Source organism: Lactuca virosa, chromosome 6 (assembly GCF_052849685.1).
Source record: "Lactuca virosa cultivar CGN04683 chromosome 6, Lactuca_virosa_CGN04683_v6, whole genome shotgun sequence".
In the NCBI taxonomy this organism is placed as follows: Eukaryota; Viridiplantae; Streptophyta; class Magnoliopsida; order Asterales; family Asteraceae; genus Lactuca; species Lactuca virosa.
Genome location: NC_136431.1, coordinates 50836263 through 50848735, shown reverse-complemented (window position 1 = coordinate 50848735; position 12473 = coordinate 50836263). Strand labels below are relative to the sequence as shown.

General features: G+C 42.0%; 1 protein-coding gene across 2 annotated transcripts; it reads left to right on the top strand.

Annotated features, from left to right (window-relative positions):
* Positions 1-7642: 7642 nt before the first annotated feature.
* On the top strand, positions 7643-12143 carry PIP5K9 (phosphatidyl inositol monophosphate 5 kinase). Of its 2 annotated transcripts, none has more exons than XM_079054551.1 (8): positions 7643-7755; positions 8675-10155; positions 10233-10398; positions 10528-10638; positions 10780-10967; positions 11047-11204; positions 11288-11447; positions 11531-12143. In XM_079054551.1, exons 2-8 carry the CDS (start codon positions 8774-8776, stop codon positions 11805-11807), a joined length of 2442 nt encoding a protein of 813 aa, XP_078910677.1. In that variant the 5' UTR covers positions 7643-7755; positions 8675-8773; the 3' UTR covers positions 11808-12143. The 2 variants fall into 2 exon arrangements, with proteins under 2 accessions (XP_078910677.1, XP_078910678.1); XM_079054552.1 differs by lacking the exon at positions 7643-7755 and adding an exon at positions 7854-8031.
* The last annotated feature ends 330 nt before the right edge of the window (positions 12144-12473 follow it).

Genomic DNA, 12473 nt, shown 5'->3' with positions numbered 1-12473 from the left:
CGTCTTGGAGTAAACCAAGATATCATCGATAAACACTATCACAGACCGGTCTAACATCGGTCTACACACGCGGTTCATGAGGTCCATGAACGCGGCAGGAGCATTGGTGAGCCCGAAAGGCATCACCATGAACTCATAGTGGCCATAACGCGTCCGAAACGCCGTCTTCTGCACATCCTCCTCTCTGACCCTCATCTGATGATACCCTGAATGCAAATCAATCTTGGAGAACCAAGATGCTCCCTGTAGCTGGTCAAAGAGGTCGTCAATCCTCGAGAGTGGGTAACGGTTCTTCACCGTTACCTTATTCAGCTCCCTATAGTCTATACACATCCGATGCGACCCGTCCTTTTTCTTTACAAACAGAATCGGGGGTCCCCAGGGTGAACTGCTCGGTCTAATGAAACCCTTGTCTAACAGCTCCTGCAGCTATGTAGACAACTCCTGCATCTCAGGAGGAGCCAACCGATACGGTGCCTTGGCTATCGGAGCCGCACCAGGGACTAGGTCGATCCTGAACTCAACCTGTCGCTCCGGAGGTATCCCAGGCAGCTCCTCGGGGAATACATCCGCAAACTCTCGTACCACGGGCACATCGCCCACCGTCGCCCAACTCATCTCCCGGGTATCCATAACATAGGCGACATAACCGGCGCAACCCTGCTGAAGGTAACGCCTAGCTCTCGCTGCTGAACATAATGCTGGCCCTCGCTGTGGCCTTTCGCCCTGAATCACCAGCTCTCCCCCTCCAGGGGCCCTAATCCTCACTGACTGCTGCGCGCAGTCAATTACTGCCCCATTGGGGCTCAGCCAATCCATACCAATAATAACCTTGTTCCCCCGCAAAGGTATGAGAACCAAGTCCACCAGGTAACGTTCCTCGAACAGCCTCAAAACACAATCCCGGTAGACCTCTGCTGCTCGCACCGACCGGTCGTCTGCAATCTCGACCTCTAGAGGGCAATCCAACATGCCCGAAGACTCCGGGAACTTCTTGCTAAGCGCAAGAGAGACGAAGGATCGGGTGGCACCCGAATCAAACAATACCTGAACTGGGATACCGTTCACATGGAACGATCCTAAACAGGGCACATTCATCACATAACCAAAATCACAGCAGCGAACCATAAAACATAAATAAGAAGTCATACCTGTCACCACATCGGTTGCAGCGCGTGCCTCCTCGGCTGTCAGCTGAAATGCTCGGCTCCGCACCACTGGAGCCTCTGCCTTGACCTTCCGACCATCTGCAACCCGCACCGTCGCTGAGACCGGCGCCGCTGCTGACGCTGCTGACAATCTCGGGCAATTGGCCCTTTTGTGGCCCCTCTGATTGCAATGGAAGCAAATCAAGTCTGTCATCTGCACTGTGGGGGCGGGGGCAGTACAATCCTTGCCAAAATGCCCAACCTTGCCGCACTTATAGCAGCCTGAACCCGGCCCAGTGCGACAAGCTCCCTCATGTGACCGACCGCATTTCCCACAGCGGTCCCGTCCAGACTGGCCTTTCAGCCTACCATCGGATCCCTTGGGCTTCTTCCTCGAAGCCCCAATCGCCAGCCCCTCCACTGCCTTCCTCTTCTGGATGTGCTCCAGATCAATCTCCCTCTCCCTAGCCCTGGCAATCATGGAATCCAAGGTAGGGCAAGCTGAAAAACTAACATGCTCCCGAATGTCAGCTCGTAGCATGTCATGGTAGCGGGTCCTCCTCATATCCTCATCTCCCGCATACTGGGGCACCAACAATGCCCTCTCCCGGAACTTGGCGGTGATCTCCGTCACAGTCTCTGTAGTCTGCCTCATGTCCAAAAACTCCCTAGCTAGCTGTTGAAGCTCAACAGCTGGCGCAAACTTCGCTCTGAATCTAGTCATAAAGTCTGACCAGGTCATAGCCTCAACAGCCGAGGCTCCCAACGAGTCACCAACCGACTCCCACCAATCTCTGGCCCTGTCTCGCAAGCATCCTGCTGCATATCTCACCTTCGACCCCTCCGGGCAGAAGCTCGTCAGCTGCACAGACTCGATGTCTGCGATCCATCTCCTGGCAGCAATGGGGTCTTTCACCCCATGGAAATCTGGTGCACCACTCCCTCGAAAGTCCTTAAAGGACAGTGTGTGCGTACCCACCTTGCTAGACGCCATATCACTCCTGAATGCTCGGAGGCGATCCTCCATCAGCTCAACAATCCCTTCCTTGATTGACCCGAAAATGACAGGGGTCGACTCAAGGATGCCTCTCGTGATCTCAGACGCGATGAACTCGCGCAGCCCGCCATCAACCTGCTCGAATCCTGCACCCGAGCCTGATCCTGATCCTGATCCGGAACCTCCTGCTCCATGTCGCGTGGTCACCATGCTGAAAATACACGCATAAATGTCAGGATCATACATACTCCCGAGAGGTCTAACGCACTCTCCAAGGTTCCCAGTTCCATCTAGGCCCTCCTTGATTCGAGTACGGGTCCTCTGCTTTTAGTAGTACGGGCCCATACTACCTTCCACATCTACCTGTACTTTCCTCAAGGATTGCTTCGACTTCACCAAGTCCCTTTTACCGACACTCTTTCCACTGACCTCATCCTAGGCTTCCCTAGGGCACTCCCCGACCTACCCTCCGCCATCAGCTGCACCAGGAGTCCCCACTATTTCCTCCTAACTAACTCGCAGATACTGTTACATATCTGCTCCTTAGTTAGTCGAAAATGGCCAGGACCCCCATAGCACAAAGCAAGCAGCATTCGTGCATTGGGTAACCAAACCAGGCATAACCTATACAGGCCATCCTACTGCTGACTAAACAGTCCTAGCATACAGCTCATACAACAGGCATATAAGGCATCCCTAGACCCTTAGCCCTAACTAGCATGCAATTCTCAGAATCATATATCAGGCACACAAGGCATCTTCCTAGATCCTTAGTCCTATTCTAGCATGCAATTCTCAGAATCATATAGCATAACATAGCAAGTATGGGTATCTTGGGGAAAACTTACTTGAGCCCGGTCGGTCGCATGCATCACACACCTCGTCTTTCTTAAAATCCTTCCATTTAGATTTTAGAAAACCATTTTTCTTTGTAAAAATTTTTTAGTCCCTCAGTTTGAGTCCAGACACCCCCGAGGGTGTGTCCGAATCCCTCAAACCAGGGCTCTGATACCAACTTGTAACAGCCTAAAATTGACGCCCAAAAATTTCATTTTTATTTAAATAACTCATAAAAACATCCATTAGAAAATACTGTGAAAACACGTCGTCTCATAAAACAATGTATCATGTCTGAAACCCAAGTCATAAACTAATAACATATCAGAGTACAGTCCCAGAAAACTTCTATGCGGAAAATCATGTGTGTGTGATGCGATGCTACGCCGCCGGCTCCTTCCCCTTAGACGAAGAGGTACCTGAAACCAAAACTGAAACCGTAAGCACAAAGCTTAGTGAGTTCCCCCATCATACCACATACCATACAATATCATCGGTATCTTTCAACCGGTAATCTTCGTCGGTATCTTTCAACCGGTAATCATCATCGGTATCTTTCAACCGGTAATCGTCATCAGTATCTTTCAACCGGTAACCATCATCGGTATCTTTCAACCGGTAACTGGGGACTATTCCACCCCCTACCACTAGCATACAATAACAAGATAAAAGCATACAGTCAGGCATATCCGGGTACTGACCTACCCTTTGGTCCTAAGGACCACTGTCAAGGAAGCTATCCCTATCATGCACGTAACATATCATACAGATATAACTCATAACTAAGCACATAACCAGACCAAGATAATTATCACAAAGACAATCATCTTCTAAATACTCCTCATTGGTGGGCCGACATTGTGGCCTTAGACCCACCCCTACTGGAAGGTAACTCACCTCGTACAAGAAGCTGCTGATAATCTGTGCGGGAAACCTCCGTCCGCTGCTGCTCTGGGAATCCTCCGGCTACAATCCCCACAAACACTCAGTTAGAAACTGATATCTATTCTTAGGGTAAAATGACCATCTTACCCCCCAACCAAGTCCAAGTCAAAGTCAACCTCCAGTTGACCCGACTCGCCGAGTTGGGCCGTCAACTCGCCGAGTCCCTCACCCTTTACTCGTCCTCATCCATGACCCCACTCGTCGAGTTGGGCCGTCAACTCGACGAGTTCTTCTCTCATATGAACATCACATGAAAACTCATCCGACTCGCCGAGTTGATGAACAACTCGTTGAGTTCACCTTCATCTGATGAACAAGTTCTGTCCTCGACTCGCCGAGTTGATGAACAACTCGTCGAGTTCATCTTCATCCTTAAGAAGATTGCCTTGGACTCGCCGAGTCCGTTCATGCACTCGCCGAGTCCCATGAATTCTAGAACCATAGCTTAGTCCAGAACGTTGGGTCACTCCCCGGGACTCCCTAAAACCTTTCCACACTCAACTGGGTCCTTTTGACCCTCAACTGATATGGGACAGAACCCCAGGACTCGCCGAGTCCAAGAATGGACTCGTCGAGTTGGTCACATCCTCTCACTAAATCTTCGATTTCTGATGTACAACCTTTGATCAAAAGATAGATCTATGCTTCTACAATCGATCTAGCACGTAAAGTTACAACCTTTACGTGCTTGCATGGGACTTTGAGCTCAAAAGGTCCTAAAACAAGCTCTTACAATGCATGGGGCCTTCTTTGAGTGCAAAAGCCACTCCTTTCTGCCTTATAACCCCTCTAAGGAACTAGATCCGAAACATCAACCCCAAACCATGCTTGCAATCATGGTTGGTGACCAAAATGGCTTAGAAAAGCCCTAGAACTCCACAAAATAGGATCTATCAAAAGAACAAACAAGGTATAGACTTTATACCTTCTGTAGACTGCAAATGATGCTCAAAATCGGATCCTTCTAGCCTCCTCTTGATCCTTCAAGCTTTTCCTTCCTTCCTTGGGTCACAAAAGCACCAAGATCACTCCAAATGCCTTAGATTGCTTCAATAACGGCTAGGGTTTCAATGAGAGGTGTTTGGGAGCATAAAGGGGCGATGGAGGCTGCATAGGGTCGTTTAAATAGGGTGCAAACCCTTGGATTAGGGTTTTTGTCCAGACAGCGTCTACTCGCCGAGTCCGGGACCCGACTCGCCGAGTACATCACTTAAATTTCGCGTCCCGTCCCGCTTCTACTCGGCGAGTTGGTCCTTCAACTCGCCGAGTCCAAGGCCAAAAATGCAAAATACTTAGAAAGAAATACGTACCAAGAACCAGGTGCTACACATAAGCAGAAAGCTTAGTGAATTCCCTAAAATACCACATACCATACATACAGTAGAGATTGCTATGTGCCAACAATAGTCTTATAATTGCCATTATGCCATGAGCCATATCATGGTCTTTCATTTCCAAGCTGGGGGCCAAAACCTAGGTCTTACAGATAAGTGCCAAGAGCCACCTCCTGGTCTTCCATGCAAGTATCACAAAGACATCTAGCATTATACATATAATTGCTAAGGTCCAGACCCTAGTCTTGCATATAATTTGTCGTGAGCCATGTCCAGGTCTTTCATGCGATTGCCAGGTGCCACTACCTGGTCTTTCTACATAACATAATCATGTGGGCCGATATTGGTGCCTTCAACCCTCGTATACAATGAGGAGATTCACCTAAATTACAAAGCTGACTAAAAAACCCAGCTCAATGTCACACCGACCATAGCTAACAACTCTCACCGCCAAAAGATGGGTGTTAAACACCTCCTATCAAACCACACAAGGCAAACCCTAAGTCTACCTTCTAAAAATAGAAATTTGACCAAAAGTCAACCCATGCCAAAAGTCAACGGTCAAAGTCAACGACCAATGTTGACTTTAGTCAACTTCCACGTCGTGGCCCTCATGCGATCAAACAGACGGGAAATTCCCAGTCGCCACGCCGTGGGAGCTGAGATTCCAACAACTTAATGGATTAAGCTATATTCTTCGATTCCAAGAGCTGCAAAGGTTAGACCTGGTCCATTCTATGCTCTAAATGGATAAAATTTTCATCTTTATCCATTAAGACACCCAAAGAGATCTAGATCTCAAACCCTAAGTCCAAATAAAGCTAAAATCCATAATGTCTTAACTATTAAAGCCTTAATCTGAAGAAGTCCTTAACCCAACCACTCCAGAAAGAGTTTATAACACCAGATCTATTAGAAAGGTGGAAGCTTTATAGACATGCATATCTAAAACATGTTTAGAATCCATTTTAGGACAAAATGAGCTAAAAATGACCAAAACTCATGCAAAAGATAAGAACTCCAACCAAAGTCTATATCCACAACATATGATACTCATAGGGGTCAGGAGAGTCATAAAGTTGCCAACTATATAAGTTCCATCTTTCTAAACTTGCTCAAACATGAAGAACATGGGATAATACTCTAGATCCAACCATAATAAACCATAAAGTTAGAGCCTTTGACACTTACAAAGGTCCAAAAGCTATGATGGATGCTGATGATGTTGGTTCGTTGCAAGATCCACCAATGGAGCACCTTCTTCTCCTTTTTCTCTAAGCCCACAATGCTCCAAAAGGTCACAAATCACCATAGGAAAGATAACTAGGGTTTCTCAGAGGTATAAGGGTGTTGGAAGCTGATTATGAACCCTAGAAATAGGTTAGAGGGGTTTAAATACGAAGGGAACCCTAAAAAAATCGTGAGCTTGAGCCAGAACAGCTGCCACGCCGTGACAACCTTTGGCCACGCTGTGGTGATCCAAATTAAACATGTGATCCTCCAAACGATTGCCACGTCGTGGGCATCCTTGCGCCATGTTGTGGCACAAAGTTTCCTCCAAAACTCCATCTTTGGTCACTGATAAAAGTAAGTTTAACCAATCTGGAACACGGATGTTACATTAACGAGATAAAGCCCATATACATTGATACAAAGAATTAGGCGCCAAACATTTTTCCTTATACATCAATACGATCAGGTGTGCTAGACAATTTCAACTAAGCTCTCATAACATAATGCTTCCTTTTTCTAGGCAAGATTGGTGATCGTGACCTTCATGGTCCATCTTGAAGGGAACTATATGAAATCAAATCAATTCGCATATTTTATCGTATATTTTATCTCCTTTATCTTTGGCAAACTTGTTGTACTTGTACACAAGTTTATATATATATATATATATATATATATATATATATATATATATATTTTTTTTTTTTTTTTTTTTTTTTTTTTTTTTTTTTTTTTGCGTACACATTTTGATTAAGTGAAAATAAAATATCCCACATATTTTCATGAAAAAACATTGAGAATTTTATAGTATAATTCCTATCCATCAATGTGGGGGTGGGGGGATGTCACCTTTTTTTACTAGGGACATTGCATACTGTGGGACATATATATTAGATTCTGTAAATTATGCATCAAATTTGACTCAGCAAACCTGTCCCTAATTAAATATATTATGTTTTAAAAGATTACTTTTATATTTTAGTAAGTGTAACAATTAATCAGTGAAAAAAGAGAAACGTTTTAGAAAGTATTCTGGATAAAGCAAGGGTAGCAAAAAGGTAATCAAAAACCAACATTTGTAAAAGGTATATTTCCAGACAAAGAAGGGCACTCAACTTTGGATTCAATCCATTTATAAGTCAACCGTAAGGTACATTACACTTCAGGCTTAAGCTTGAGTAAAGAATCTATCAGAATTCCCTATAAATCTCTCTCTCTCTCTCTCTCTCTCTTTCTCTCTCTCTCTCTCTACTCTGCTCAGGTACACTTTCTCTCTCTACATGTATATACGTATATAGCGTATCTATGTCTAGATTTTATGAATTTCTATTTGATTTTTTTTGCTTATATTGATGTGATAAGAGCTTTTATGGCGCTCATAAATTGTCAAGGAATCTTACTATATATTGTGTATTATCTGGTGAAAGCTTGAATGGAGTTGTGGGTCAACAATTTCAACAATTTATAGTTGATTAGTTGACTTTTTCTGAGTGTTGTTAGAAAAAAGCAAGAAACATTTCTCAGCGTTGAACTCGAGGTTTGAATTTGAATTTGCAGCTGATTTAGTTTGAAGAATAATCCCATTTTTTTTTGCTTTATGCTGCAATTCATGATTATAAGAGTGCATATGTATGTATATATGTATTCCTTTTTGTATGAGGTTGAAGTATTTTAGTTAGGTTTTTCGAATTGCTTTCCGCCATATCCTCCGAAGCTTTGGGTGCTCGAGACCCAGAACACATACACTACCTAGATAACATAAACAGGCACATGTATGTTTGTATCTCCATCTGTATGTATATATAAATAATTTGTCTTCTTGATTGTTTAAAATCTTCTCCCAACATATCTATATATGCTGCATATAAATCTTTGAAGGTTGATTTCAATGGGAAAAGATCATTTTTTCCTTGAAAACAATATCCTCTATAAAAGTTGCCTTTTGTGAATGATAGCGATCTCCATTATCATCAAATAGTAGTAAATTCGGTCTGTAGATGTGGACCAAGAGAGGTTTTATCATATAATAAGTTCAGTATGTTGATCACTGTTCATCCGAAAAGGGTACTTTCATCTGTTAACTCTTTATTAATTCTTTGGTGTTTGCTTGTAAATTCTTTTTCTTTTATATATATAATAAGTTTTTAATGTTTCTGTCTTTTACTCTCTCTTATGAACAGGTCACATGAGTAAACTTGTGGTGTTATGTCAGAATATAACTTCTTAGCATGTGCATAAACCACCACCATTGAAAAGGTCCAATCTTTTAGACATTATGCATGACTGGCCCTGTGGCCATTCCCGAAAATGTCGAAAGAACTTTATCTTTTTCAAACAGAACAAGATCTCTCGATTCCGTATCATTTCGTAACAATGATACCACCTCAAATGGAGATCAAACTGCACGTTCTTCAACAGAATCAGTCGCCTTCAGATATGGAGATCTGAAACTCCCAAATGGAGAATGTTACTCCGGTCATCTTCTCGGAAATGTTCCCGAGGGTTCAGGGACATATGTCTGGTCACGAGGCTGCAAGTATGAGGGCGAATGGAGACGCGGCATGTGGCATGGCTATGGAAAACTTCATTGGCCCTCTGGAGCTCGTTATGAAGGCGAGTTTTCAGGTGGGTATATGCAAGGTACAGGAACATATGTTAGATCGGATAGATTAGTGTACAAAGGTCGATGGCGTTTGAATCGGAAACACGGATTAGGGTTTCAAACTTACCCAAACAGAGATTCATTCGAAGGTTCTTGGATTCAGGGTTCTCCAGATGGACCGGGTAAGTACACTTGGGCTAATGGGAATGAGTATTTAGGGAACATGAAAGGAGGAAAAATGTCTGGAAAAGGGACGTTTACATGGACTAATGGCGACTCTTATGAAGGAAGCTGGTCTAATGGAGTTATGCATGGTTTCGGTGCTTATACATGGAGTGATGGAGGTCGATATGTTGGAACATGGACACGTGGGTTAAAAGATGGAAAAGGCGCGTTTTATCCAAACGGGTGTAGACTTCCAGCAAGACAAGAACTTTACTTAAAAGCTTTGAGAAAACGAGGTCTTTTATCCGACCTTCAAAAAGTCAACCAAGTTTCACGTATTCAACATGCGTCTTCAATCGATATGGGAAACTTCAAAGTTGGTGGTGGAAGATCATCATCTCAACGTAACAACAATGTGTCTTTAGAAAGAAGATGGAGTCTAGAAGTTGCTATTGAAAAAGTCATGGGAAATGACTTGGCATCTTATATGTCGGATGCTGCTTTCAATAATGGGGATGATGATACCAAGACTCCGATTCTTGAAAGAGAATACATGCAAGGGATTTTAATAAGTGAACTTGTAGTTGATAGTAGTTTTTCAAATGGTTCTAAAAGAGAAATGAGGAGACAAAGGAAACTAGTTAGGGAAGTTAAAAGACCAGGTGAAGCAATTATAAAAGGTCATAGGAGTTATGATTTAATGCTTAGTTTGCAACTTGGGATTCGATACACTGTTGGGAAAATAACACCCGTTCAAAAACGGGAAGTTCGGGTATCCGATTTTGGCCCACGGGCTAGCTTCTGGATGCAGTTTCCTAAAGAAGGATCTCAACTCACACCTACTCATCAATCTGAGGATTTTAAGTGGAAGGATTATTGTCCAATGGTTTTCAGGTTAGTTCGTTGTCCACTTGTTCACATCTTATCAAATCCTAAAAGTAACAAACTTTTTGTATTTGTTATTGCATTAGGAACTTGAGGGAGATGTTTAAGATCGATGCTGCTGATTACATGATGTCAATTTGTGGAAATGATGCTCTTAGAGAACTTTCTTCTCCTGGGAAAAGTGGGAGTGTCTTTTTTCTCTCTCAAGATGATCGTTTCATGATTAAAACATTGCGAAAGTCTGAAGTACAGGTATATATCCTAATGTATACGTGGATATTTAATATTTTATATATCTCTTTATTTTTTAACGACCAATTTATTTGTTACTTTTTCTTATCCGATATGTCTAGGGTTCCACTTACTTGTGTTAGTGTGTAGGTGCTTCTACGGATGCTTCCAGACTATCACCGACATGTTCGGACATATGAGAACACTCTCATAACTAAATTTTTTGGTCTCCACAGGATAAAACCCTCAAGTGGCCAAAAGGTAAACTACATAAGCTAAACACGAGTCTACTAATAGTAACATTAGACTTAATTCCATTGACAAAGATTTTCTTTCAAGAAAGCAGAAGATGATGTCGTTTTTTGTCCCAAACTTCCTAACATATTGATATAATTATTTCAGTTTCGCTTTGTGGTGATGGGAAATATGTTCTGCACCGAATTAAGGATCCATAGAAGATTTGATTTAAAAGGTTCCTCACTTGGGCGTTCAGCAGACAAAGTTGAAATAGATGAAAACACAATACTCAAAGATCTTGATCTAAACTATTGCTTTTATCTAGAACCTTCTTGGCGTGACTCTCTACTAGAGTATGTATCATGTCTACCAGACTATATGTAATTAAAATCGTTTCTATTTATGACCATATTTATATCTTTCTGTATGCAGTCAAATTAAAATCGATAGTAAGTTTCTAGAAGCTCAGAATATCATGGATTACAGTCTTTTGCTTGGTGTGAATTATCGAGCACCTCAACAACTGAAATCTTTAATGTCTTACAACCAAAGTGTAACAGCAGATGGATTGGGAATAGTTGCAGAAGAAGGTGTGCTTAATTTGTACATATTTATGTTCCTTTAAATAAAACAATAAAGTTCGCCCTAAACTTTTTTTTTTTTGATATAACAGAAACTCTGGAAGATGAAATATCACCCCAAGGTCTTGTTTTGGTGCCACGTGGATCTGAAGATGGTAGTGTAGTTGTGGGCCCACATATACGAGGAAGCCGATTACGATCATCAGCTACTGGTGATGCTGAGGTGGATCTCCTTCTCCCCGGAACAGCAAGGTATTTATAAATTAGATCGATTTAGTGAAATGATTATTCTTTATTTTTTTATTTTTTTTTATTAAAATTTTGTGTTTTTTCAGGTTACAAATACAGCTTGGAGTGAACATGCCTGCAAGAGCAGAGTTACTTCCTGGGGTAGAAGAGAAGCAAATGTTTCATGAGGTGTATGATGTGGTGTTATACCTTGGTATCATTGATATATTGCAGGAATACAATATAACAAAGAAGATTGAACATAAATATAAATCACTTCAATTTGATTCTCTATCGATATCTGCTGTGGACCCCACGTATTACTCGGAAAGGTTTCTACACTTTATTCAGAAGGTATTCCCCCAAAACGTGAATGCAAACTGAGACAGTTTGACTTTGCAACATTCTTGTTTGCCTTCATCTTCGTTCTTAAGGTTCAACAGAATGTCTATCAATATTGAAAGATGGGAGGGGAAAAATGGGGAATTAGAGAGGTAAAAATGAATTGCAAAGGTACAAAAAGTGAATAATATATGAATTTTTGTTATGTAAAGAATGATTAGCCAAGAACATGTCTCGTCTTTTGTTGCTGGTTGTTTTCCGGTGGTTTAATATTAAGTTCTTGAAACCTTTTGTATGCGTACAGATTGGTCTTTCTTGTTGATCTTGTCTGAATTTTACATTAACTATTTTGTGTATTTGAAAGAAAGTTAGCCCTCATGTAGTCTCTTCTTGTTGTACGTATCATTGACTTGTTGATAATCCGTAGGGATGTCAAATTAACTGAGTTGTATTAGTTCAATGTCTGAACAATAGTTTAGTAGCTGATCAAAATCGTGCCAATAAACTAGGTAGAAAGATGGTTGAATAAGGATATACACAATAGGTTGAATAAAAAGCGAATTCGATATGAATTTTCCTACGAGGAATATAGAAGAGAGGTTGGTTTGTTTATCCACAATCTGAAATGTGTTTTTGGTTTTAGTTTGATATTCTATTTTAAATTATCCGTATGATTTTCTTTTGATGAAGCAATCATTCAAATTCAAA

Excerpts from the sequence above, each read along its gene's own strand:
- PIP5K9 (XM_079054551.1), top strand. The coding sequence starts at position 8,774 with ATGACTGGCCCTGTGGCCATTCCCGAAAATGTCGAAAGAACTTTATCT. Across the intron at positions 10,639-10,779 it reads AACCCTCAAGTGGCCAAAAG|TTTCGCTTTGTGGTGATGGG; the intron begins GTAAACTACATA and ends TAATTATTTCAG. Across the intron at positions 10,968-11,046 it reads TGGCGTGACTCTCTACTAGA|TCAAATTAAAATCGATAGTA; the intron begins GTATGTATCATG and ends TTCTGTATGCAG.